Raw genomic sequence first — 24971 nt, forward strand, 5'->3', positions numbered from 1 at the left:
TATTCTTTTGGCTCCTTTACTGTTTCATATTTTAGTCGATCTTTTTTGTCAGTTACATTCTGCAGTATCCTTCTTTTCCTGACTGCTCTTACTGCTACATTACAAATGCCTCCCAGGTTCTTGTTTAATGGTGTGGATCTTCTGCCCCTGAGAGGAAAATTCAATCATTCTCTGAATTCTAAACACTTTCTGGGTGTTCCACTTCAGAGACTAATAATGTGTCCCCCGCAACTTCTTAGGGAGTTTCTTTTCTTACCACAAAATTTCAAATCTTTTCCATTCTAACTTATTACAGTAGTGACAATAATTGTTCAGGAATATACACTCCAAGCTTTCTTTCATTAGTAGTTGGTGCTTATTTCTTTCTGGATGGTAGCACTACTATTGGAGAAATTTGAGGCCAATCCCATTTTAGTGTTGATGGTGGCAGGGAAAAAAATTACTATTATTGAGTAAAAGTTAGGTACAATCAAACACTGAATTTATTCAGTAATATTAATGTTTTACAGAAATACATTTATAGCTACAAAAACCACCTTTATTGGGACATTAGTGAGCCAATTAAAGGATTTGAATAAGGCCAGTAATTTAAATAATAGTATTATATCAATGTTAATTTCTCAATTCTAATAAATGTCCTGTAGTTATATAACAGCACTGAAGAGTATTTAGAGGTAAAGGAGATTAGTGTCTGCAACTTACTTTCAAATATTTCAGGAAAAATTATACACACACATACATATACATATACATATACACATGTATACAGAAAGAGAGGATGACACAGCAAATGTTGCAAAACGTTAACATTTAGCGAATCTAGGGAAAGAGTGAGTATTCAGGAATTCTTTAACTATTTTATCAACTTTAACTCAAATTATACCAAGATAAAAGTTAAAAACACCTCAATTGCTATTGCACGTTCTAGCTTCAAGCTTTTTCTTTTCCATTGAAGAAACTATTTTGATAATACATTATTTTTGTTAATACAGGATGTCTTAGGCATGCCAATATTATGTTACAGCATGTCTGGGGTCAGTTTCTGTCAGTGAGAAACAGAGTAAGTCCCTTATCTCCTTTATTCTAAGTCAGTATTTTATTGGGACTCTGCACCAGAATTCCTTGAGCTTTTTCACTGTATTCCCACCTAGGACCTGCTCCCAGAGGCTGTTACAGTAGGTCCAGCTTGGGAAAGATGAATTTAGGGCAGGTCCATTTTACAGAAGCTCTAGATATGATTCTGAGATGTGTCCCTCCCTACACCGAGAATCGTTGCTCGATACAGGACCACTCATCTACTATTAAAGCCTGACACTGCACTGCTGTTGATTCTTTGGCATTTATGTCACAGCATGGATGAATATAGAATTTGCGATCAATTAAGCCTCTATGACTCAAGCTAGAACATCACAGTGGAAAGAGCAGAGACTTGGGAGACAGACCTGGGTTCAAACCTCCGCTCTGCCGCTTAGTTACCACTGTGAGCCTCTATTTACTCCTCAGTACAATGGGGGGAGATTTCTGACAGGCTACCAGGAAGGTTAGAGAAGAAAACAGTCAGAAATCATTAGCACATACTTAAACACTCAAAAATGTTATTTCACTTTGGCCAAGTAAAGTTGTTCTACTTCTTTCAGGAGAGTCAGGTAGAGACAAAAAATGACCATGATTCAGGAAAAGGGGTAAAGATAAAAAGAGAGAACACAATTTTGTAACATTATTAGAGGGATAGAAGGTAGGTTGAGAGCCCCAAGAGCTAGGATGGAATGGGTGTCAAACAGAAATATAAACGTCAGTTTTGTAACTATCACCCTTCCCACCAGTGAGAGTGTGTTGGACAGTAGCATTCCACAATCAGCAATTTTTAGTTACAGGGTTTGTTTTTTTTAATATCAGCCAATTATAAGGCTTTAGCTAATCTTGATTTCCTGAATAGTCAAAATGGAGTGGTGAAATTTTCTCTCTATTAAAACCAATCAATATTACTTTCAAAATATAGCAAAATAAAAATAAGAACACCTGTTTAAGGATAGTTAAATTTTGGGTTAAAATAACTATATAGCCCATGTAATGGAGAAGGAAAATTATATTGAATTCTAAGAACAATAAACATTGCAACTCCATAATACTTACCAACATGTGAAGGCCAAACAGTTATATGAGGGTGGGAGTGATACCAGCCCACAACTCTCATGGGGCGACCTGTGAGTTCAGCCAACCTGTGTGTCTGTCAAGGTATTTTCAACTTGTGGGAACAAAATCTGTGATGCTAATAAGGGCTCAGAAAGTATCTTCAAGTTTAAAACAAACCTATTACAATTTTATGTCAATAAAAGAATGAAATAAGGTTGATACCAGACTTCCCGTTTTAAAAAAAGGGGTTTCTTTTTTTAAATGGAAACCATTCGGTTTTCGTGATTATATATATTTCCTCTTAATCCAATTTAGCTGTTTCAACACTCAAATGCTTCTCACTGTGCTATCTGAAAAAACTTTTCTAAATCACTTAATTAATTTGAGTCCCTTTCCATTCTCTCTAGTTCCATCCTATTCCCGTTTTTGAAAAAGAAATACAAGACTTAAAATTCATTTGATTTCTCTCTGGCAGGCCACCTGTGTCAGCAACAGCAATGAGAGTGGTTTCAGAACCCAATGAACAAAGACCCCTGAGTTTAGTCTCCCCATTTGTCTAGAAATATCCCTCAAAGGAACACTGTCTTCCTTTATTCTAGAAATAAAATTTCCTGTAACTCTGAGGCTCTAACTTGAAGTAAGAACTCAGTTCGTTTTCTGCAAATTATATCAAAACACAACAGTCTATACACAAAACACAACATCTATACAACCCAGTCTGAGAAAGAATACTTTTAAGTACTGTATTATTTTCAAATGCCAAGAGAAGTCACTTAACTTCTCTAAACCCATTTTTTCAGCCTCAGACTGGGGGGATTTCCAGCTCAGACGGCAGGGAGGAGTAAATGAGATAATTCACACAAGGTGTTTCGCTTCATGCCTGGCACCCAGTAAATGCTAACCAGACTAGCACTGCCATGCCAGAGTGCATAACATGCAACAGAGTGTCCATCCATTTTGGGAATGGACTAGTTTCACTTTGAACTTATAATATATAATCACAATAATAAACATCTTTCATACAACTACGTTCTGGGAATTTTATTTTGGCAAAGTTTGGGTTTGTTTGTTGATTCAAATACCAATGAATGGGCTTTCTGCTTCTAGCTATAATGGAGTAACAGGGACTGGACTTACCTTCCTGCCTGAAACAAATAAATAAACTGGATAATATGTAAGAAACAGGAAGGCCAATCAATGGGAAACAAACAACGTGAGCCCTTGAGAGAGCTGCCAGGACACAGAGCAGGAAGGGGAATTACGGTGGAGCCCAGCCAGCAACCTGCATTTAGGAGATGGACTGGACAGTCTAGTAGCTGGAATTGGCAGGGTGGAGGACCAGAGAGAAGAGAGCAGCAGAGGGAGAGGACCCTGCACACCTGCAGATGGTCCCACTGGAGAATTCTGCAGACCATTGATCAGCACAGGCATGTGAGGAAAGTACTCCAGGCCGGGGGAAGGACCACCTGAAAGGATGAAAGAGGACGATGCCCAGGGCTCAAGCAGGACAGGCACTCGTGGCTGTCCCCACCAGCCAGAATGGTAAACCTCACAATTTGGGAGGCATTGGGCAGGGCGCTCAGGAGGAAGGGTCTTGCCTCAGTCGTGTGGGAAAAAAAATAACTCCTACAATGAAAGGGCCCACACAACAAATCTTCAGAGCCAGACTCTAAAGGATCTAACTATTTCCAGCATCCATAACAAAGTTCAAAACATGTGTCGAGGCCTACAAAGATATCCAGCCCCCAAGGTAAAATCATGTCTGGCATCCAATCTAAAATTACCAGGCATGCAAAGAAGCAGGAGAATCCAATCCTTAATGAGATGGAGAACAGATTAGTGGAGCCAAAGGTAGGAAGGAATAGGGGGAGGGTCAGAGTGAAAAAAGCCAATCTTAAAGATCACATACCATAGGATTGCATTTATCAAACATTCTTGAAATGACATTATGGAGATGGAGAACAGATTAGTGCCTGCCAGGGACTGGGGTGGGTGTCACTACATAGGAGGTCATGAGGGAGAACTTTATGGTGACAGCTGTGGTGGTTACACATATCCACACGTGACAAAATGGCACAGAACAACATACATTGTATCAATGTCACTGTCCTGGTTTCCATATTGTACTGTACATTACGTAAGATGTAACCTTAAGGGGAAACTGGGTAAGGGATACAGGGACCTTTCTATACTATTTCTGCAACTACCAATGAATCTATAATTATTTCAAAATAAAGAGTTTAAAAAAAGGTATGCACCATAAAAAGACACTGATACATCTGATTATACAAAAATGCAAAAACAACAATTTGATTGGAAAAGGTACATACACACCATGAATAAGCTGAGAAAAATCACTATCCTTATCACCAAGAGCTAATTTTCTTACCATATAGAGTGCCTATAAATTACTAAGAAAAATACCTTCAAATCAACAGAAAAAATGAGCAAAGGAAATAACCAGAAGATTCAGAGAAAAATAGAAATGACTCTTAAAAATTAAAAGCTGATTGAATTTCCACATAATAAGAAAAATGCTAATTAAAATGGCAAGAAATGGATACAATGTTTTGCCGATCAGATTGGCAACAATCACAAACTTTGATCTACCAGGACCTGGTAGCACAAAAACAGAAACAAAACATCGATGACACACAATGTTTGTGAGTGTGCAGGGAAAGAGACACTCTTGGACATTGCTAGAGGGGAAGCCGGTAAAAGAGGTAAAGTTCTTATTAATATTAATAATACATGTTACCTTTGCCCCAGCAATTTCACCTCTGGAAATTGATCCTACAGATACACACATAGATTTGTGAAATGCAGTATGTGTTAATACTTCTAAAAAAGAAAATGTTTCCATATGCACAGAATTCACCTGTCAGGATGCATGAAAACCTAATAACACTGGTTATGTGCAGGGAAGGACGGTGGGGCATTTGGGGCACAGAGGTTGGAGAAAAATACTTATTTTGTGTGCTTTTTTGTTCCTTTTAAAGTTTACATTATGTACATGTACTACTTGTTTTTAAAAGTTACTTTTTAATTGACAAGATTAACTTAATCCAAAAGGATGATAAATTATTAAAACTACTGATGAAAATTTCATTTGCTATGGCTGAGGGATGGAGGTCAGATCATAGGAAACAAATGTCCCATGCGATTATTCTTTGGTTGTATTTAACATGGAATATTGCACTCAGTTCTCAGTATTGTCCGGGTTTTTTTTTGTTGCTGTTGAGAGGCAGCCTCAAAAAAGAATCTTTCCAAACGATAGAGACCAAGACAATAAAAAGCTTAGAAATGAAACATTAGGAAAACTGGGGCGGGGGAGGCAGAGGGTAACAGGGAGGGGAGGAAGGAAGAAGGGACTCCCCATAGACTTTGTTGTCACAGGATTTGACCCTGGGATCTTTTCGTATTTAAAAGCATGAATGTTAGAAATTTCTTATTCTTCCAATAAAAGCCACTCAAAGAGACAAACGGACAAAAACTCTGATTAACGAACCAATTGGATCTAAGGGGTAAATAGGAAGACTGGGAAAGAGCCACCAGGAAGAAAACCTGTGAAATCTCCTAACGTAGGCTAAAAGAACAAAAAGAGGAACGTGGCCTGGAAGCCCGAGCACAGAAATGCTTCTTATGGACCAATAAGGATATCTCCGCCTCTGTTGAGGCCGCAGACAGCTGCTCTGGAGAAATTTCCACTCGATCCTTCCTCTTATCAGAACGCCGCAAGATGATGACAGAATGAATGTGAACAATTCTGACGGTGTCAACCTAAAAGAAAAGCCACAAAAATGTTTACTTCTGTCTCTCTCCAATAACATCGCGCCCTGGAATTACAGAATTGCACTGTATTGCATTATCAGGTTAGAGATTCCATTTTAGAAAACTGAAATTTTTCTCATGAATAATAGGATATTTCAAATAAAAGACAGCCAACTTCAACATGACCATTTCAAAATAAAAACACAAAGGCTAATATTTAGATCAAGAAACCACTTTCTGAATGATCAACTAATAATCATTTGATTCACAACTATGTGCAAGACACTATGACACACACAAAAATACAAGTCAGATATCACCGCACACCTGTTAGAATGGCTATCATCAACAAGACAAATAATAAGAAGTGCTGCAGAGGCTGTGGAGAAAAAGGAACCCTCATACACTGCTGGTGGGAATGCAGACTGGTGCAGCCGCTATGGAAAACAGTACAGAGGTTCCTCAAAAAATTAAGAATAGAGTTACCATATGACCCAGTAATCCCTCTCCTGGGTATCTACCCAAAAAATCTGAGAACATTTATCCATAAAGATATATGTGCTCCGATGTTCACTGCAGCTTTATTTACAGTGGCCAAGACATGGAAACAACCAAAGTGTGCTTCAATAGATGAGTGGATAAAGAAGTTGTGGTACATATACAATGGAATACTACTCGGCCATAAGAAAAGATAAAATAGTACCATTTGTGACTACATGGATGAATCTTGAGATTATTATGCTAAGTGAAATAAGTCAGACAGAAAAAGTCGAGAACTGTATGGTTTCACTCATAAGTGGGATATAAAACTGAAGGCAACAAAGAAACAAGACAAACAAACAAAGAAACAAAAACTCATAGACACAGACAACAGTATAGTGGTTACCAGCGGGAAAGGAAGGTCGGGGGTGGTAGGAGAGGGTAAAGGAGGTCAAATGCATGGTGATGGACAGAGAACGGATTCTGGATGGTGAACACATAATGCAATATGTGTTGTATTATAGATGATATAATACATAGATGATGTATTATAGAAGTGTACACTCGAAATCTATGTAGTTTTGTTGACCATTGTCACCATAATAAATTTTAAGAATAAAAAAAGAATGCAAGTCAGGGTGCTGACAATCCAAGGATCCTAAATTCTACGTTGGTCGAGCACCAAGTATCACACATAAAACTACACTAAAATGTTGTGTAAATTAATGCTACAGCAGCTCAGAGGAAAGGAGCCACTTAGATTAGGAAAAAATAGACAAGGTAAACGAGATTGGACAATTAAGTTCACGAACTTGCCACTGTGCGCTTACATTGGCAGCACTGTCCAAACAGCTTGGTAAGGTTTCATAACATCGGCATATCAGTGTCTCACAGCTGTGTTCGGTTCGATGTGTGGTGGTGTCTTGCTTAGTGGTATTCGTTATTGTTGTTGTGAGTTTTTGGGTGTCATCGTGAAAATGTCTGAGCTTGAATTAGAGCAGTCAATAAACATTAAATTCCTTGTTAAACTTGGCAAGAGTGGAAGTGAAATCAGGGACATGTTAGTCCAACTTTATGAGGATAACGCCATGAAGAAAACAGCAGTGTACAAATAGATAAACGTTTTTCTGACGGGAAGGAACATGTCACTGGTAAGAGGTCAGGGCACCCAGTAATGAGCAGAACTGATGAAAACATTGCAAAATTTGTCAAATTGTGCGTCAAAATCATCGGCTGACTGCGAGAAGCAGAATAGACCGAGTAAACATTGATAGAGAAAGTTAGGAAAATCTTAACTGAAAATCTTGGCATGAGAAAGGTGTGTGCAAAAATGGTCCCAAAGGAGCTCTTGCATCACGACAATGCACCAGCTCACACGGCCCTGTCTGTAAGGGAGTTTTTAGCCAGCAAACAAATAACTCTATTGGAACACCCTCCCTACTCACCTGATCTGGCCCCCAATGACTTCTTTCTTTACCTGAACGAAGATAAAGGAAATATTGAAAGGAAGACATTTTGATGCCACTGAGGACATCAAGGGGAATATGAAGACAGCTCTGATGGTCATTCCAGAAAAAGTTCCAAAATTGCTTTGAAAGGTGCTGATGTCAGTGCATAGCTTCCCAAGGGGAGCACTTCGAAGGTGACCATAGTAATATTCAGCAGTGAGGTATGTAGCACTTTTTCCAGGGTGAGTTCGTAAACTTAATTGTCAGACCTTCATATGTATTTCCTGATTGTGTTCTGTCTCTCTCTCTCTCTCTGGGTGTGTGTGTGTGCATGTGTGTGTGTGTGCAGATAGAATTTCTGTAGATGCCAAATGGATGTGAGTGACATGTTTGGGAGAAAATTTGGCCTAGTGATTTAAACACACAACTTAAAAACAGAACTTCAGGTGGAATGGCAGATAGTAAGGCTAAGAAATATTAAAATAAAAATGTGCAGGCCCTCAAATGCCAAGCCATGATCTGCAGGGTGAACCGGATGGAAACTATTTCAGATAGCCTGGTCAGAAAATAATAAGGTACTGGACTAAGTGGATGGCAGAGGCGTTAGAAACATATCTGAAGATTCATTAAGAAGGAAGAATCCACAAGATTTGGTAGCTTATAGACCATGTGTGGTAGAGGACAGGAAATTGTCAAGGAGGACTCTCAAGTTTCAAGGTTACAACGGTAAAACACAGCAGGCAGATCTAAGTTTAGAAAGGATCAGAAAGGAAGGAAGATGAGCGTGTTTTCAGATGAGCTGATCTGGGATGACAGGATGTAAATAAAGGCAAGGAATAGTGTGGAGAGAGGGAACAGAGGTCCAGGCCTCAATCAAGGGGGGGTACCCACGTTAAGGAGGGGTTGCAATAAGAGGAGCCAGGAAGGAAGACAGAGGAGTCCAAACCATGAAATGGTCCCAAAGTTTCAGGGGAAAAGACAGGTATGGCATTGCCACGTGTTACAGGGACACGGGTAAAATCTGAGAGACTTCTAGAGTAAGCTATAGACTTAACACTTGCAATACAGCAGCCATTGTGCCCAGTGGCTTTTCAGCTTGAAATGTGGTACCCTTTCACGCCTTTTTCTATCTGGTGAACTCTTTGATAGCCTTTAAATTCCCTATGATGAGCCTTTAAATGCTCATCCTGTAAAGAATTAATCATTCTCCCCTCCCACACGACCTTTTAAAAATAATACACATACACATCTCTGCTAGAGCTTCTATCATGTTGTGTTCTATTTGTTGACATAATTTTCTCCTCTACTAGAATGTAAGATCCTTAAGGGCAGGGAACATGTTTTAGTTGTGTTTTTATCCCCAGGGACGGTACAGTGTCTGGCAGGCATAGGGTATACAATATAGAAAATCAAAAGCAGAGATAGAAGGACACTTGACTTTCCAAGGAGCAACAAAACGAAGAGCTGACTTTACCACAGACACAATCAAAGCCTAAAGAGAATGGGGTAATGTGTTCGAGTGCAAAAAGAAAAGAGCTGCCAACTGAGAATTCTATATTCAAAGAATACGTCCTTCAGAAATAAAGGCAAAATAAAGACATTTTCAGATGCAAAAAAAATTGAGAGTGTTCATTATCAGCACAGAAATACTAAAGAGAGTTCTTCAGGCAGAAGGAAAATCCCAGTTATGAAGGAAGGAATGAAGAACACTGTACAGGGTAAAACATGTAATTAAATACAAATGAATACTAATTGTACAAAACAGTAACAATAATGTCATGTGGGTTGTAAAATATCCAGGGAACTAAAATGCATGAGAACAATAATGCAAAAGGCGGGAGCGTGTAAATGAAATTAAAGTGTTCTTAGGTCCTAGTATTATCAGGGAAATGGTAAAATAGTCATTTGTATTAGACTAACAAATCAAGCATGTATATTGCAGCATGTAGGATAAAAGGAAAATAAAGGAATGTTATAGCTAATTAATGGAGGATCAAAGTGGAATAATAAAACATCTGATTAATCCAAAAGAAGGTAAGAAAGGAGAGGAAAACATAAAACAAAGAAGTAGATCAAACAGAAAGCAAAAAGATGGCAGCTATAACCCACATGTATCAATAATTATATTAATTGTAATTGGACTACCTACACCAATTAAAAAGATTATCAGATTGTCTTTTTTAAAAAAAACTTTATGCCACTAAAAGGAGACAACACTTTAAATATCAGTACACAGAAAGGCTAAAAATAAAAAGAATGGGAAAAGGTATGCCATGCCAACACCAACTCAAAAGATTAGGTCACTGAACTCATGAAATTTAGTACCTCATTTGGATGGTACAAATTGATGTAGCATTCAAGATGGATAGACTCTTGAAAAATAAAATTATGCCATTAAGATTGGAAATGCATTTTAGTAGGAGTTGATACCAAGGGTGAATATTCCCTTCTTCTAGTCAGAGAAGGTTCCAGTGCCTAAGAGGAGCGGACAGAAGTTCAGGACAGGATGGTGTGAGACCAGCCCAGAAATAGATGAAACACAAGCATAAATCAAGTCCTCAAAGGACTGACAGATGTCCCTGAAAGCCACAGGAAGCTGAAGGGCCTGAGGAAGACTGCTATGATCATAATCACATAAGAAATAAGATATTCCTACTTAGGTAGCTCGGCCCCTACACCTTTTCAGCCTTGGAATTTAAGTACTAAAACCTGGTTCCTGTCACCCCTGTGTCTTGGTATAGATCAAGGGCCGGCCGGCCTGGCCTCCTTTGGGTCAAATCTGGCCATGTCCATTCATTCATGTAGTATCGCTGCTTTTGGGCTACAATGGCAGAGCTGAGTAACCACAACAGAGACTGCATGGCCCACAAAGCTAAAACTATTAGCCATCTGGCCCTTTACAGGAAGTTTGCACCCCCTGGCATGGCTCTCCATGGGTAACAGGCAGGTAACACGAATTTCCTATTGTAGGGGATACATTCATTTATACAACATGTGTTTATTGATTACATACTATATGGGAGGCAATATATGATGGCCTAAGTATATAGTGATAAACCAGATGCGGCAGTCACGTCCAGGAAGAGACAGGTAAACAACTCCAAGACAACATACAAGCACTGTAATAGACATGCTCAAGAAGCTGGCGAGGCAGAGGTGGCTATCCAACCTAGCCTACCTGTCAGGGCAGGTTTGTTAAAGGAGACAGGCGGTACCTGGGCTGAACTGCAAGGGATAAGGAGCTAGCCTAGCAGAGAAGAAGCGGGAAGCAGTCCATGCATAACACCCAGCAGATACAAGGAGTGAAAGAGCACAGCCTTATCTGGAAACTGACATAATTTACCACAGTTACAACTTGGATCCATGTAAAGAAATGTAAGGAGAGAAACAAATGAGATCATGATGGGCCCTGAATGCTTCCCTAAAAGTAATGGAAAGCCTACAGAATTTTAAGCGGAGGTATACCAGACTTATGTTCTCAAAAGATCACATCCTAAGCTACCAGAAGAAAGGACTAGAGGTAAGAGAGACTCGAGGTGAGGACATCAGTGCAGAGGCTAGCACAGCATTTGAAGAAGGAAATGACAAGGACCTCAAATACGGTAGCAGGAGTTGGGATGTGTTAAATTAACTCTCCCAATGACCCAGTGAGGTTGGTACTATAGTTATTCCCATTTCACAGATGAGTGTTTTACATACATTACCCAACTCCAACTCTCCCAACAACTCTATGAGATTGGTGGCTGTCTATCCCTGATAAAGAAAGTGAAGCTCGCAGATGTAAAGTAACACAAAGTCACACAAAGTATCAGAGAAAGGATTTGAAGGCAGATCTCAATGTCTGTTGCAGCTAAAGCCATAGGGGAGGTAATGCTGCCTAGGACGACATTCTGGGAAGACACAGCCAAAAAAAACCACAAAAGAAAACCCATGACTGTTCTGCGTTCTGAAGAGAAAGATTAACATCAGCACCCAGAAATAATCCACTGATGTAGCAATAAGGAGGCGGCTGGAGAGGTGGAACTGGAACCCAGACCTTGGTGGGTTTAAATGGAGCGGGTAAAGAAGTTATGGTTGTAGCCTATTCTTCAAAGAGGTCTGGCTATTAAAGGAAGGATATCATAGTGAACGCAGGAAAATACAGGATTGATAAGTTATTTTTCTTTCCTTTCTGAAAATGAGAGAAATTTAAGTACATTTCTATCCCAAGGGAAAAAGAGCCAGATGGCAGGAAAAGGTTGAAGACTCAGAAGAGAGGCAGGATATTCGACAAGCAAGATCTGTGAAGAAGCTGCAGCTCTGGATAGGAAGTGGACTTCTTGATATGGGAAGAAAGGAGGCAGTGGTGAACATGAAGAAACTTGTATATAAGGGTAATAAGTACATGGAGCTGTTGCCCTATAGCTTTTATCACCTCAATCATCTGCTTGGCAGGAGAAGAGGACATAGTTTATTTTTATTGTCTTTTACAAAAGCATTGGTCCATACCATATAGGGGGGATTAACTGTTCCTATACAACAATTAGGTTGAGAAGCATTATACCAGACCATAAAGGCTAGAGCATACCAGAAAAGAGAAACTCGGGGTCGGCTAAGAACTATGAGCTATGGATAGTTTGCTTGCAAGAAGAGAGGGGTTACCCGAGTAGATATTGGGACTAGGGATAAAAAGATAACAATGACGTGAACCAGCCAGAAAACAGGCAAATGTCAGCAAGCAGGAGAGCTGACAGTTGATTACTCATCTTGATCAAGGAGTAATAATTTGCTACAAAGAATAGAAGCACAGGTCCCATTCCCAGTGAGTAGATTCTTCATCTGATTTTACTAGAGAGAACACTCCACCCAGCCATAAATGTGGCCCTACACAAACCAGATTAATCCCTCGCTGAGTTCATCAAACAGAGCACAGAAATCCCTCCCCAACTGCAAGTTTCCATCATGCAAAATTCTAGCACTCATACCTTTTCAGCAACTGTGCGCATTTCAGTTCCCGTATATGTAAATTTGGAGTCACTCCTTTTGGAGATAAATTAGGAAAAAAAGGGAAGAAAATCTTAGCAGGCACAAAGGAAAAGGAGGGAAAGTAAACTGAAGCTAGAGCTGTGCTCGTAGATGTGTTAGAAGCAGTCGGGAACACATGCACATGTGGCTGAGTGCATAACATTTTCATGGGCAAAGCTAAATTCCTAGAATCCTGGGTATTAAGGAGGTGGGCCTGAGAAGTATACATTCTGCTTTGTTTCGAAGTTAAAATAAAAATAACCCAAAGTTTTTCCCACCTCAAGCATTCCAGCTACTGGGGATCTCTGAGATCATTGTAGGGCTCTCCGCGGAGAGGCAGAAAGCCATGGAGATGGAGGAGCAAATTTAGATGGCAGAATGAGTCAATAGGGGGAAAGGTTTCTTAATGTGCATATTATCTGCCACAAAGAAAATTAGCAGTATCTCATTGTCATTTCAGGGGTGACAGAACAGAAAACACATCAAGCAAGAAAATGGAAAATAATAGTGCCATATCACTCAACAAACTTCTATCTGTAAGATCTTTCACAGGTTCACTCATGATCTTGTTTTCCTCAACCACATTTTTCACATAACGTCCTACTATCTCAGCTGAAAATCCTACTGGTAAGGAGGAAACCAACCTTCAGGGTTGGGATGGAGTTCAAAGTGTATCATTGAAGGAGCTACAGACTGATGATGGTAACTTAAAAAACAACCAGTACACAATACTGCCAAACTTGTCATAATTCTGAGTTAATAATGACAGAGAGACCAAAAGAGATGAGTAAACAAATATAGTCTTACCTTGTGTCATCATTCAACTAGAGTGGGAAAAAGCAGAAAACATTGATCATATAACGCTTACTTGATGTACATGGATGCAGATTATACAAAAATTAGGTCATCTGTTCCTGTACACAGGCACGAAAAACTGGAGAATTGTTACTTTGGATTGTAAACGACTAAGCTCTATTTCCTCATTCTCTTTCGCCCCTCTGCACCACTTGACGCAGCGGAAACTTATGCGTCTTTGAAACCCTCTCCTCTATTAGGTTCTTTCATACACTTAAAATGCATCCCAGAGGGAAAACTGGAGGCGAGGCAAGGGGCCCTAACCGTGGTCAGTTACTTCCTAATACAGTGATGTCCTATTATGTCATAACGTCTTTCTGGCCTGACTTGCGGTTTTGGTCTTGGGTGATAACTCCGGATCTAAAGAAAAGGCCAGAGCCTACAAGAGAAAAAGCAAGCTCTCCCCCGCTCCCAAGGTTATGCGGCACGCTGGGAAATTGCGGGAAGCTAAACAAGCGAGAAGCAACCAGAGGATACGGAACCCCCGCGACAGGACCATCCAAAGGATCTGTTCAAGGATCTAAGAGCCTGTGGCCTGCGTAGCTCTGGGCGCTGCTCGCACCCACCCCGAGGATACGCTGGGACTGCTCAGCAGGGTTGCAGCCAAGCTAAAGTGACTGACCTACTCACCTCCCCTATACACAGCCCCATCACCTCCTCCTTCTCTGTGCTCAGAGCGTGGTTGAGACAAACCAGGAAAGCATCCGACTCCAGATGAACCGCCTGCACCGCCTGCACCACCTGCACCGCCATCTTGGTCCGATCCTGCTCTCGTCCTCCTCGGGCCCACTCAGGCCTGGCCAACGCAGAGCTCCAGTGGGCGGCTTCCGCGGGGGCGGGGCTTGGGGAGCGCGGGCGGGGCGGGAGCCGGGCGGGTGCGCGGAGGCGGAGCTTGGGGCGGGGGCGGGGCGGCCCGGCGGCACCTGGGAAACGCCCGCGCCGGTTAGGGCAGGCGTGGCCGTCGGGGCGGAGGGTGGAGGGCGGTGGCCGGCCGCGAACGGGGCGTCAGGCCGGGCGGCGGGGGCGGCAGTGAGGCGGCGCTCCCTGGCCTCAGGCGGACGTGGTCTTTGAGCGGCGCCCGGGCGCCCGGGCACGCGCCTCCCGAGCGCCGGCGCCCATTTTGCCCGCCCGCAGAGGAGAGCCGTACGCGCGGCCTACAAGCTCTGGGGACAGCCCTGAGGCGGCATCACCGCGCGCCAGCCTCTTGAGCCAGGGTGACGTTCTTTTGAAATTCGGTCCTAAGATAGTTAAGGTTTTATTTTGTTTTGTTTTGTTTCCAAGTTACGGCCCCTGAATTTTGTACCACTCTCCCTGGACCACTTCCGGTTGCCGGCCCTTGCCTCGTAACTTCGGTTCGGGTGACCTCGGCCCCGGATGCCCCTCGCCTCGTTCCGGGCTCACGTCCCGATCCCGGCTTGACTGGCCCAGGTTGGGGGACCTGGAAGTTTTAGCCTCGCTGCTCTAGAGGCGGATTAATTAGCCCAAGAAACATTATATTCATGTGAGTAACCTCTTGCAGAAGCAGTGCTAATACTGTATCTGAAAAAGTATCACTCTTAAGCTTGGCTGCTGCTACTTTCTACAAAGGCTTTTAAGTATGTTTGTTACAAGGAAGGGGAATGGGGGACTTGAGGTTTTATTCAAGGTCTGGCGTATCACAAGTTTCCTCGGCTCTCCTTGTCTTGATGATATCAGACGTGGTGAAATTATATGTAAAAGTAATTTCCTTTTGACGTATGTCAAAGTCCACATCTTCCAACTCCCAAGGTTAGGAACCACGTGGATTTTAGGAACGATTCTAAATCAAAGAAAAATATATGCCGTGCCGCCTCCACAGCCCATCACTGTTTATGTTTGTTTGATCGCGTTTTCGATTCCCTGTGTCGTTTTGAAGCCAGGCAGACATGGCAGTACTGGAAAGGGAACATTCCCAAGGTTCTACTTGAAGAGGTGTTGATGCTTTGCTCTTTTCTCCCAAGTCAGTTCCAACCCAGGTCTCCCGACAGATAGGGCCCGCACCAGTAGAACTATCCATTTCTACCTACCGCTTAAGGATCACACGGCACATCTTATCATGATTAATTTTGATAATGATGAAGCTTGGTAGAAATTTCAACTGTGCAATTACATTGGACCCATCTAAATTTTCTCTTACGTTTCAATTTTGCACCATATATTATTTTCAATTACTGTTCGTGGTTAGTATGCTCTGCCCTCATGGGGCCAGGATGCCTGTTCCTCGCATTATGTTTAGTGATGGGATATTTTGAGTTTATAAAGTGCCTTTAGGCACCTTCAAGAAGAAAAACTTTTGTTTGTTGGTGGTGTTAATCTCTTATTCCAGAATGACACTCTCTACCTTTTGTAATGATCATGGCTGCATTTTACAGCTCTAAAGTTTTGGTTGGAGTAGAAAAAAAAACTGTTAACATTTATGGCAAGCTTATTATGTGCTAGACAATCTACTAAACATGTATATACTTGTATATGTGAACTGCCCCAATTGGACAGTCTCTGAAGCTTCCTAGCTGTGTGACCTCATGCCAGTTATCTAACTTCTCTGTGCCTTACTTCCTTCATATTTAAGTGGGGGAAATAGTAGTATCCATCTAATCAGGTGATTATTAAGATTAAAGGATTTGATATATATAAAACACAGGAAGTGCTAAGTGCTGACTATTATGATCCATATGTTCTTTAGTTCTCATTTTACACCTCAGAAAACTGAGATGTAGAGAGGTTAACTTGTCCAGGGTCACAAAGCTAGTAAGTGGCAAAGTCAGGATTCATACACAGGCCAGGCTGACCCCAGGGCCTACGCTCTTGGTAACTTCACTGTAGTAATTGGATGAGTTTATTAATTGACTTCAAAAAAAATAAGTGTATTCAACTCATTAATGTTTAAAAACTGTTAAAACACCTGGAAATTAAAGCAAATTATCCTATCTTAGAAAGATACAAAATAATTCATCCTGTAAAGGAAAAAATAATGGTCTTACTTAGATTACTACCTACAGAAGCCCTTCTATGTTGTATATCATCCATTTAAAATATAATTTACAAAATGCCTTACTAAGAAATTATCTAGGCCAGTGTGGTCTCTGACTGTGGCATCAAGGTGACTCCCGTGGGGACAATCTCTTTTAGTGCCTTCATAGATGACAAAGCTATATAAACACTTTTTTGAACTCATTTCAATTTGCAGCTGGTAGTATTCCTTGAGTTGAGTGGAACATGTTTAGGTTCTGTATATTGTATTGCACCTTGTACCTAAGTTTATCTTGAGGTTTTAAAAGATTCAGCTTAGTTCAAGGGATCCTGAATTTTCTGAACAAGTGGCATGTGCAGAAATATGTTCTCTAGTCAAATAAATTTGGGAAATGTTAAACGAAATAAAGTTTCTTTACTACATAACTTCCAGAGCTTGTATTATGTTAATGTGCGTTATGACTCTACAAGATTCCCAAACTTATTTGACCAAGGAAAAAGCTAGGGGCAAGAGTTCCAAGAATCACATTGAGGGAAATAGTGTCCCATTCATATAACCTGAGATTCTGTGAGCTTCTATCTTAATCCCTCTCAGCCTTTGCTTTTCTCTGCTGAAGATATTGGTTCATGTTCATGTGACAGCTTTGCAGTCCCTTGATCACTGCAGTTGCCTTTCCCTGGGCCTTCATGCTGTCTGAGTGGTGGCACACACAAATCCAGAGTCATGTGCTGGGATTTGTTCCCAGGCTCATGAGGCCGATGCCCAGCGTGCTAGCCTTTGGGTCACAGCAGCACATCACGCTACCTTTCTTCTCAGAATATTTTGTAACGATTCATTGGCCTCTTTGTAGTCATTCATAGTAACTCAGAGAACCGACTCCAATTTGTTTGCTCTCTGTTCCACTGGAATTATTTCCTTTTAATGTCAGTGTAACCTGTAAAATTTTGCTTATCATTTAAAACAAATTTAAATGTTAGTAATGTTGGTTGTTAACTAGGACCTATCTGTGAAATTGAGATGGTTCTGAAACCCTCAACATTTGGTTTCTACTTAACAACAACAACAAAATGGCCACACTTATTTCTTTTGTACTCAAAATCCAGGCTTTAATATATTTTATTTTGACATTAGTATTTACTGGGGTTTTTGTTTGTATCACTCCTTTCCAAAGTCCTGGGGAGAAGGAGAGGCAGAATAAATGTATCTGCTAAATGGGAAAAAATGGCTTTGGAAAAAAATATATAGCTATACAATACTGACACCTAGAGTATCAATCTCTACCCGTGTATACGTGGCCTTCATCTGTTTCCTTTCTCTACTCACCATACATATCCACCCACTCACAGGAATGTTATTGGACTAGTATTTGAGACTTAGGGTGCCCAGTACTGTATCATTCCTGCTATTGGAGAGCTTATAATACTGTATTTGGGGAGAGGCAGGACTTCTGAAATAAGCTGTCAATTTATAATTAGAGGCCAAAATGTGAGCTTTAGACGTAAATGCTACAGTAGTCATAAGAGGCAAGAAGTTTTCATAGAGAAGGCACCTGAACTGTGCTGTAATAGTACTGAGATAGACAGAGAGGCCTTGGGAGACACTTTTGGCAAATGAGAAGCAAGATCAATGATATGGAGCTAGAAATGAGCCTGGAATGTGGGGGAAAGTTGATCTCAAATATGGTGGGAGTGCTGCTTCCAAGAACTGGTGACAGATAGGATGTAGCAACTGAAGGACATTAAGAAGTCCAAGCAAGATAACTCGTAAGTTTTGAGTCTGCTGGATCAGGAGGGCTGGTGTTGCCATTGGGAGAAAGGAGAAGAGGTTTCACTTTACATGAATCTGAAATGAGAGAGACGGGAGCTTAGGATGTAACAACTAAAGAAGATGAAGTCCAAGAGAACTCGTAAGTTTTGAGTCTGCAAAATCAGGAGGGGTGGTATTGCCATTGAGAGAAATCCTGACTTGGTTAAGGAGAAGGATTTTGAGTTTAGGTGAATCTAAAACGAGAGAGATGGGAGCTTACGGTAATGGGCTCAGAGTCAGATCCATTCAGGGTACAATGGGTGAAGCAACTGTGATGTTCTTAAGTTCGCTAAAGTCAGACCCCTTCTTAAGTCTATAAAAGATATTTTCTACTTTCCTTTTAGGGAAGGTAAACTAACAACAGTGTTAAGGAAACAAACGAATCAGACTCAGGTTGTTGTCCTTGAAAAAAGGGCTTGGTTTAGCTCAGTTCTCTGTGGCTAGCTTCGTCCTGGGCTGCATCACTGTGTCCTGGCGTCCCATTTGCTCTTGACAGCCTCACTTGAGGGTTTAACACCTTCCCAAGCTGTGCTGCAGTTCCCTTCCCACCTAATGGCCACCTATTGGGACTAGGAGACCTTTGTTTCGTGGGGCAGATCCCCCCGTGCTGTATGTGTGCTCTGCCAAAGGTAGAAACACACTGAAAAGCACGCTGAGCCACGTCCAGCAGATTCCTTCCTGCAAAATGCAGGTCTATTGTTGTGAGGCCCTGAAATGAGGTGTAGGGTTGAGTGGAGGATCCTTATGCCATTAAGAGGAAAGTCTGCCTTACGTGGAGAGTTTGCCCAGGAGGTTGCTTCCTCTGCACCTCTTAAAGGGCAGAGGGACTTTTCTGGCCTTCTGACTTGGGGAATTAGAGTCTCGACCCACAACTCTGGGGAAAAATGGGTTCCGGTGACATCCTGAAGTGTTGTTAAAATGAAACAAGAACTTAGGTGGACAACTATCATTTTCTCTCATTCAGCTTCGGATCACCATGATCCCCAAAGTATCTTGCAGCTCAAAAATTCCATGAAGCAACCTTAAATATTTTCCCTAACATGAAACCCCCCTCTGGAAATGCCCAGCTGCTCTAAGTAAGCTTTCTAAGTAAACTGATAAATAGGTCATTTGCTCTTAAAACAAACTTTTCATTTGAGTATAGAAAGCCATGCACATGATTCGACCTTCACCATGTTGCCTTTGAAATGGAAACTGCTTGGAAGGGGGCGTGACACGGGAACACTGCACTCCTGCCCAATCAGTGTGCCCCGAGGCACACTGCTGTGCACAGCCAGTTGCTGACTGCATTCTGTCAGACTGCTTAGTGAATGCATACTCGGGGCCTCTGCCCGGCTTCCTGTAGTACTAGTCCTCCGTTCCCACACAACTCGTTCCCTAATCGAATCCTTCAGTGCTTCGCTGTCAACCCGAGGCTCTGCCTGAGTGTCACTTCAGTGTCGTGCTTCAGATGTCCTCGGTTCCACTTAGGCTGTGCAAGTAGACATATATGAGGTTTGGTTCTGGTTGGTAGTTGCTAGTACCAGGTCACATTGCACCCCGGTGAGTTCATTCAAACCCCAAAAGTCACACCTGTGTCCTGTGCGCGGGTGCTGCAGGCTTAGGTGGAGAAAAGCAGGGCTAGAATTGGAAGTCAAAGCCCAGAATGTCAGGAGAGGATGTGGGGGCCCCGCCCGATCACCTCTGGGTTCACCAAGAGGGCATCTACCGAGACGAATACCAGCGCACGTGGGTGGCCGTCCTGGAAGAGGTAATTGTTTACATTTTGCTTCTTTTTTATTGATTTTGCTTTCAAGCAACTTGGTTTCTAACTAGCCTCTATATCCTGGAGTCTTTGATCTTATTTTTGATCACTTCTTTCATTAGGACACGAATTTCCTAAGGGCACGAATCCAGCAGGTTCAGGTTCCCTTAGGTGACGCAGCTAGGCCAAGCCACCTTCTTACCTCCCAGCTACCTCTCATGTGGCAACTCTACCCCGAGGAGCGCTACATGGATAACAACTCTCGCTTGTGGCAGATCCAGCATCATTTAATGGTACACATGTCACTTACTCATTTTCCATTGTATAGGGATTCTCATAACAGTATACTCTATAAACTTCTCTTTTTCTGACAGGTCAGGGGAGTACAGGAGCTGTTGCTTAAGCTTTTGCCTGATGATTAACCTGGTATGTATTTCAGTTGCTCCCGTCTCCCCTTCTTTTTCACTCTATTCGGTTGTGGTGGTTTTAACGCTCTATTTTTCCTTCCAGGTGCTGGGATTCTAGGAAGACATGCTGCTCTGTTCTGTTCAGTATATGGCAGTCACTTCATCCACCACTGCAGTGCACCCACCTGTGGGCCTGGGGGAGGGAGTGGGTTGACAAACTGCTCAAGAACACAGAAGTTTAGGAAGGGTCATGAAGACCACCGCAAGTGGAACTGCAGAGAGAGGGTTACGCAGGCAGAAAGCACTTAGTCAGGATACATAACTTGAAATTGACTCCTTTGGAAATTGCCATAGAACCTTTAATGGACATCATCAGCTGGAACTGGGATCTGATGAATCCCACAAAAGTCAGCACCCGCTACAGAACAGATGCTCTGATCACCAAGGACTTGGTACTGGTTTAGAGAGAAGAGAGCAGCTCCTAGCAGCATCAACATCTATTGGTCGCTTATTTGCCCAGCAGCAATTCACCCGCCTTTCCTTCTCCCATCCTGTAAATATCCTAGGTTTTGCTCCAGTGTTTCCCATCCCAGTACTGACCTAACTTGGATCCACTGAGAACTTAGGGGGTTCTGGAAAAAAAAAAACAAAAGGAGGTTATTTGCATTAATGGAATTAGCTACAAAGGCTCCTGGGCCTTTTTCCTTTCTGATATTGTGTCTTGAATTTATTCGAAGTTGCTGATCAAAGACATGGGCACTTAAATTTATTCTCTGGTCACAGATATTTTAAATAAGTTGCTTTCTGTAAGAGCACCAAAAACCATTTTAGCTGCTTAACTAGCACCTTTCTCAGGAAGTAATAATATCACCAAATATTGCTGATTCCTAGGAAAGCATTTACTACCTGATAATTTCCTGAGTTAAAAGTTATAACAGTTTATGTGCATTAAAAACCTTAGTTTTACTTTTTAAAAATCTTGGGAATAACAGCCACCACTTAGGAGTCCTTGATGCCTTCCAGGCACTATTCTATGCACTTTATCACATTTAATCCTTCCATCAGTGCTTTGAGGTAGGTATGATCCCCATTTTATACACAAATAAGGAAAAAGGCTCAAGGAGTTTAGTCATTTACCAAGGGTGGTATTGTGAATGATAGAGCCGGGCAGTGGGCAGGCCCTTCAGGCTGCGGCGTCGGCTCCTCTTGCCGGACATTGGTTTACAGTATTCGAGATGAGCTGATTGAATTCAAGGGGAAATTTTTCCATGTAAAGCTATTTATATCTTCCAAATTGAATGAAATGATATTATAAAAATACAGCTGATTCATCCTATGAATGGGAAGAGTATTTTTTAGTGTAACTGTCTTCCAACAATTGGAGGGCATACTGCTTGCCTCTGAAGAAAATTCCTTCTAGAGGGGTTTTAAAGTCTTTATGGATAAAAGACAAAATAAAAATCATTTTTCTTATTTTAGTTTTCTGGATATGCTGCAGAAGGATCCGTGCCAGAAACAAGCCTGTGAAATACAGAAATGTTTACAAGGTACTACTTTCAAGGCTTTTTTTTTTTCTTAATGTTTCCACTTCATCTGTGAACTAACTACAAGAGACCAATTGTTCTTTTTATCAGCAAAGTACACTGACTCCTCTCAGAATGTACTATTTCTGTAAATAAGTTATCCTGAAGATTTTCCTCACTATGATCAAAGTTGCAGAAATAAAAAGTGGTTGGCGGGGGTCTAGTCAGGAATCCGTCTGAAAAGCTAGCTAACTAGGTGATTTTAAAGTGCAGCCAGAGTTGAAAATTACCAAGCTGAGCAAAGTCCTTTTTAAAAAAGACTAGTTTTTAAAGGGGTTAGTTATACTTCACTGTGGCTGACAACTCACTTTTTAAAAGTCAGGTTAGAAGGAGGGGGTTGAAAATACAATTGGAATTCAGGTTGCCAAAGTCAGCAACTAACTTAGGCAAAAGTGAATTTTAACTAAAGCATATTTGAAGGTATTTGTCCACTTGGTTTTAACTCAGTCAATAAATTTGACCAAATGCCAGAGGATTTTTTTTTTCAATCAGCGAATGATTATTGGCACGAAGAAACAGAAAAAGCTACTAGACTATCTGAATTTGAAAACTGACTTTTTAAATCACTTTTCCCATTGTTGAAGTACACTAATAGAGATGGATGACCATGAAAATATAAAAAAGTAGGAAGCAAAAATGTTGATTTCACCCAAAGATTCAGCAACAAAGAAAACCCTTGTTTGTATACGTCCTTTGACTTTTAACTTTCATTCTTGGACTTTTCTTTTTACGATGTAAGCAGTATTTTATAAAATCTTTTCATCTAAAATGTTAATGTATAATAATGCCATTTTATTCATCTCTTTCTTCCCTTCCTCCAAATTTAAGAAAAACAAAAAAATATATATTTTCCACAATCAATTTCATCTCCCAAATAAATTTCTAACTAATTTGAATTAGCAACCGATGGCTAATGTAGAACCAGAATCAAGTTAGAGCTGGTTGCACCCCCTTGCTATAGTGTGGGAGGACTGAGGCTTGGAAGGACTAAGAGCAAGTATTTCACATTCCCTGGATGACAAGCACAGCCAAAAGGGCTTTAAACATATGAAGTCATTTCATCCTTTCATCCATGGGGTAGACGCTACTGTGACCCCCAGTTTATAGATGGGGAATCAACACAGAAGTTATATAATTTGCCCAGGGTCACACAGCTAGTAAGGGGTACAGTGAGGACTTCAGTCACTTCGGTCTGGCCCAAGCCTGCACTCAGCCACCCTACTATGTTCCCTTTCTAGTCCGCATTGTCTTTTCAATTCTGGGCTAACTCCCATGCACCCCATTTTAGTATCGAGGAACTCAGATCAACTGCAGCTGAGCTAGAACCTTTAGGTCAAGTGCTCTTTGGGGTCTATGTATATAGCTGGGTCTACAAATGTTTTCTGTAAAGGGCCAGTCATTTTAGGCTGGAGGCAAGGAGGTCTTTGTTGGAGAAAGAGAACCCTTTGTAATATAAAAGCCATTATTAGTAGCTCAGGGCTGTAAAAAGGGGTTGAATTTGACCTTGAGGCTGCAGTTTGGGAACCTCTGAGGCACAGACTTGGTTGGAAAGGTCTACGAGCCAGCCAGAAGCCTTAAACTGTGCAAAATAACATGCATGATATGTGTGTTTTTCTAATTCACCCAAAAGGGGGGGAGGACAAAAACCACTTATATGTGCCCTAGAAAAAGGCACATAAGCTAGTAACTCAACCTTAAGTAAAAGGAAATGATATACAGAGGGTACCAAAAAATGTACATACATTTTAAGAAAGGGAAAACTGTGTTAAAATTGTAACAAATATATAAGGATAACAAAAGATGAAAAAAGTCATGTGTATACATTTTTTGGCACCCAGGTATAAAAATTCCTTTTGACCACTTTGTAAATCACACCCTTCTCCCTAATTAACCTGCTGACTGGTCTCGACATCAGGAAGGATCCAGTGGGCCTGGGTGTACCCTCCATGGTCTGTAGATACAATACGGTGAAAAGGCGTGGGAAGCAATGAGCTAAACCTCCCTGTGCCTTAGTCCTGTGAAATCATGACTGGAGTCTGCCTGTCTGTTTTTCAGCCAACAACTACAGGGAATCTCAGTGTCAGGCTGTCATCCAAGAACTTCGTAAGTGTTGTGCTCGGTATCCCAAGGGAAGATCTCTCGTCTGTTCGGGATTTGAAAAAGAAGAGGCAGAAAAGCTGACACTGAAGTCCACAGAAAAGTGAAGTTCTGCCGAGAAGTTCAATGCTGCACCACATTTCCACCAAGCAAGTTTGCTTTATCCTCCTGACTCTTCAGGCCAGGTAGCAGCCAATATCAAATGAAAAAGTCAACTATAAAAGTTAATAAATATGCCATCTATGCAGAACAGATAGAAATAGAGCCAACAAATATGGAGACTGTAATAAAACTGAGCCGCTAAAATAAACCTGTTAAATGAAAATTTGGGGTTTGGTACTTGTGATATTGTCACTTAGAAGAAGTATATCTTTGGTCTTTGTCTCCATTCCTGACACAGAGCTCCTAAAACGCTTTGGGATTTTTCCTAACTGATAAGAGTGCTAAAGGTGTCTTTTGTTACATTAATAAGGTGACTTTTGGAAAGCCCTAAGGTAACCGTTGGATGGGGGCTGGTTGCAAAGGGAACCAACCACATGATTAGAGGGTTGGAACTTTTAATCTCCACCCCTGACTTTTGGAGGGGGTAGACAGGGTGGAGAAGATTGAGTTCTATCACCAGTAGCCAATGATGTAATCAATCCTGTTCAATGA

General features: G+C 41.3%; 3 protein-coding genes across 8 annotated transcripts in view; 2 read left to right on the plus strand and 1 right to left on the minus strand.

The window, feature by feature from the left end:
- The window catches only part of BRCC3 (BRCA1/BRCA2-containing complex subunit 3), a 45295-nt gene extending 30744 nt beyond the window's left edge, over window positions 1–14551 (minus strand). The window contains exons 1-5 of one of the 2 annotated variants that reach the window (XM_081042547.1): window positions 14322–14551; window positions 13644–13660; window positions 12797–12851; window positions 5793–5913; window positions 2134–2220 (exon numbers count right to left, since the gene is read on the minus strand). In XM_081042547.1, coding sequence (XP_080898673.1) covers window positions 2134–2220; window positions 5793–5913; window positions 12797–12851; window positions 13644–13660; window positions 14322–14444 — 403 coding nt within the window. In that variant the 5' untranslated portion in view covers window positions 14445–14551. The remainder of the gene's footprint in view (window positions 1–2133; window positions 2221–5792; window positions 5914–12796; window positions 12852–13643; window positions 13661–14321) is intronic. The other variant, XM_081042548.1, reaches the window with a different exon arrangement.
- Window positions 14552–14578: 27 nt separating this feature from the next.
- MTCP1 (mature T cell proliferation 1) lies at window positions 14579–21972 on the plus strand. 3 transcript variants are annotated; one of them, XM_081042552.1, is made up of 6 exons: window positions 14579–14633; window positions 14973–15192; window positions 20085–20236; window positions 20353–20523; window positions 20605–20656; window positions 20741–21971. In XM_081042552.1, the coding sequence occupies exons 3-5, from the start codon at window positions 20132–20134 to the stop codon at window positions 20650–20652; spliced, it is 324 nt and encodes a 107-aa protein (XP_080898678.1). In that variant the 5' UTR covers window positions 14579–14633; window positions 14973–15192; window positions 20085–20131; the 3' UTR covers window positions 20653–20656; window positions 20741–21971. The 3 variants fall into 3 exon arrangements, with proteins under 3 accessions (XP_080898678.1, XP_080898676.1, XP_080898677.1); XM_081042550.1 differs by lacking the exon at window positions 14579–14633 and having other exon boundaries at window positions 14660–15192; window positions 20741–21972; XM_081042551.1 differs by lacking the exons at window positions 14579–14633; window positions 14973–15192 and having other exon boundaries at window positions 15199–20236; window positions 20741–20881.
- Window positions 15059–24666, plus strand: CMC4 (C-X9-C motif containing 4). 3 transcript variants are annotated; one of them, XM_081042555.1, is made up of 3 exons: window positions 15059–15192; window positions 22117–22184; window positions 24276–24666. In XM_081042555.1, the coding sequence occupies exons 2-3, from the start codon at window positions 22127–22129 to the stop codon at window positions 24422–24424; spliced, it is 207 nt and encodes a 68-aa protein (XP_080898681.1). In that variant the 5' UTR covers window positions 15059–15192; window positions 22117–22126; the 3' UTR covers window positions 24425–24666. The 3 variants fall into 3 exon arrangements, with proteins under 3 accessions (XP_080898681.1, XP_080898682.1, XP_080898680.1); XM_081042556.1 differs by lacking the exon at window positions 15059–15192 and adding an exon at window positions 21072–21190; XM_081042554.1 differs by lacking the exon at window positions 15059–15192 and having other exon boundaries at window positions 22047–22184.
- The last annotated feature ends 305 nt before the right edge of the window (window positions 24667–24971 follow it).

The sequence above is a fragment of the Rhinolophus hipposideros genome (genome assembly GCF_964194185.1).
Source record: "Rhinolophus hipposideros genome assembly, chromosome: X".
In the NCBI taxonomy this organism is placed as follows: domain Eukaryota; kingdom Metazoa; phylum Chordata; class Mammalia; order Chiroptera; family Rhinolophidae; genus Rhinolophus; species Rhinolophus hipposideros.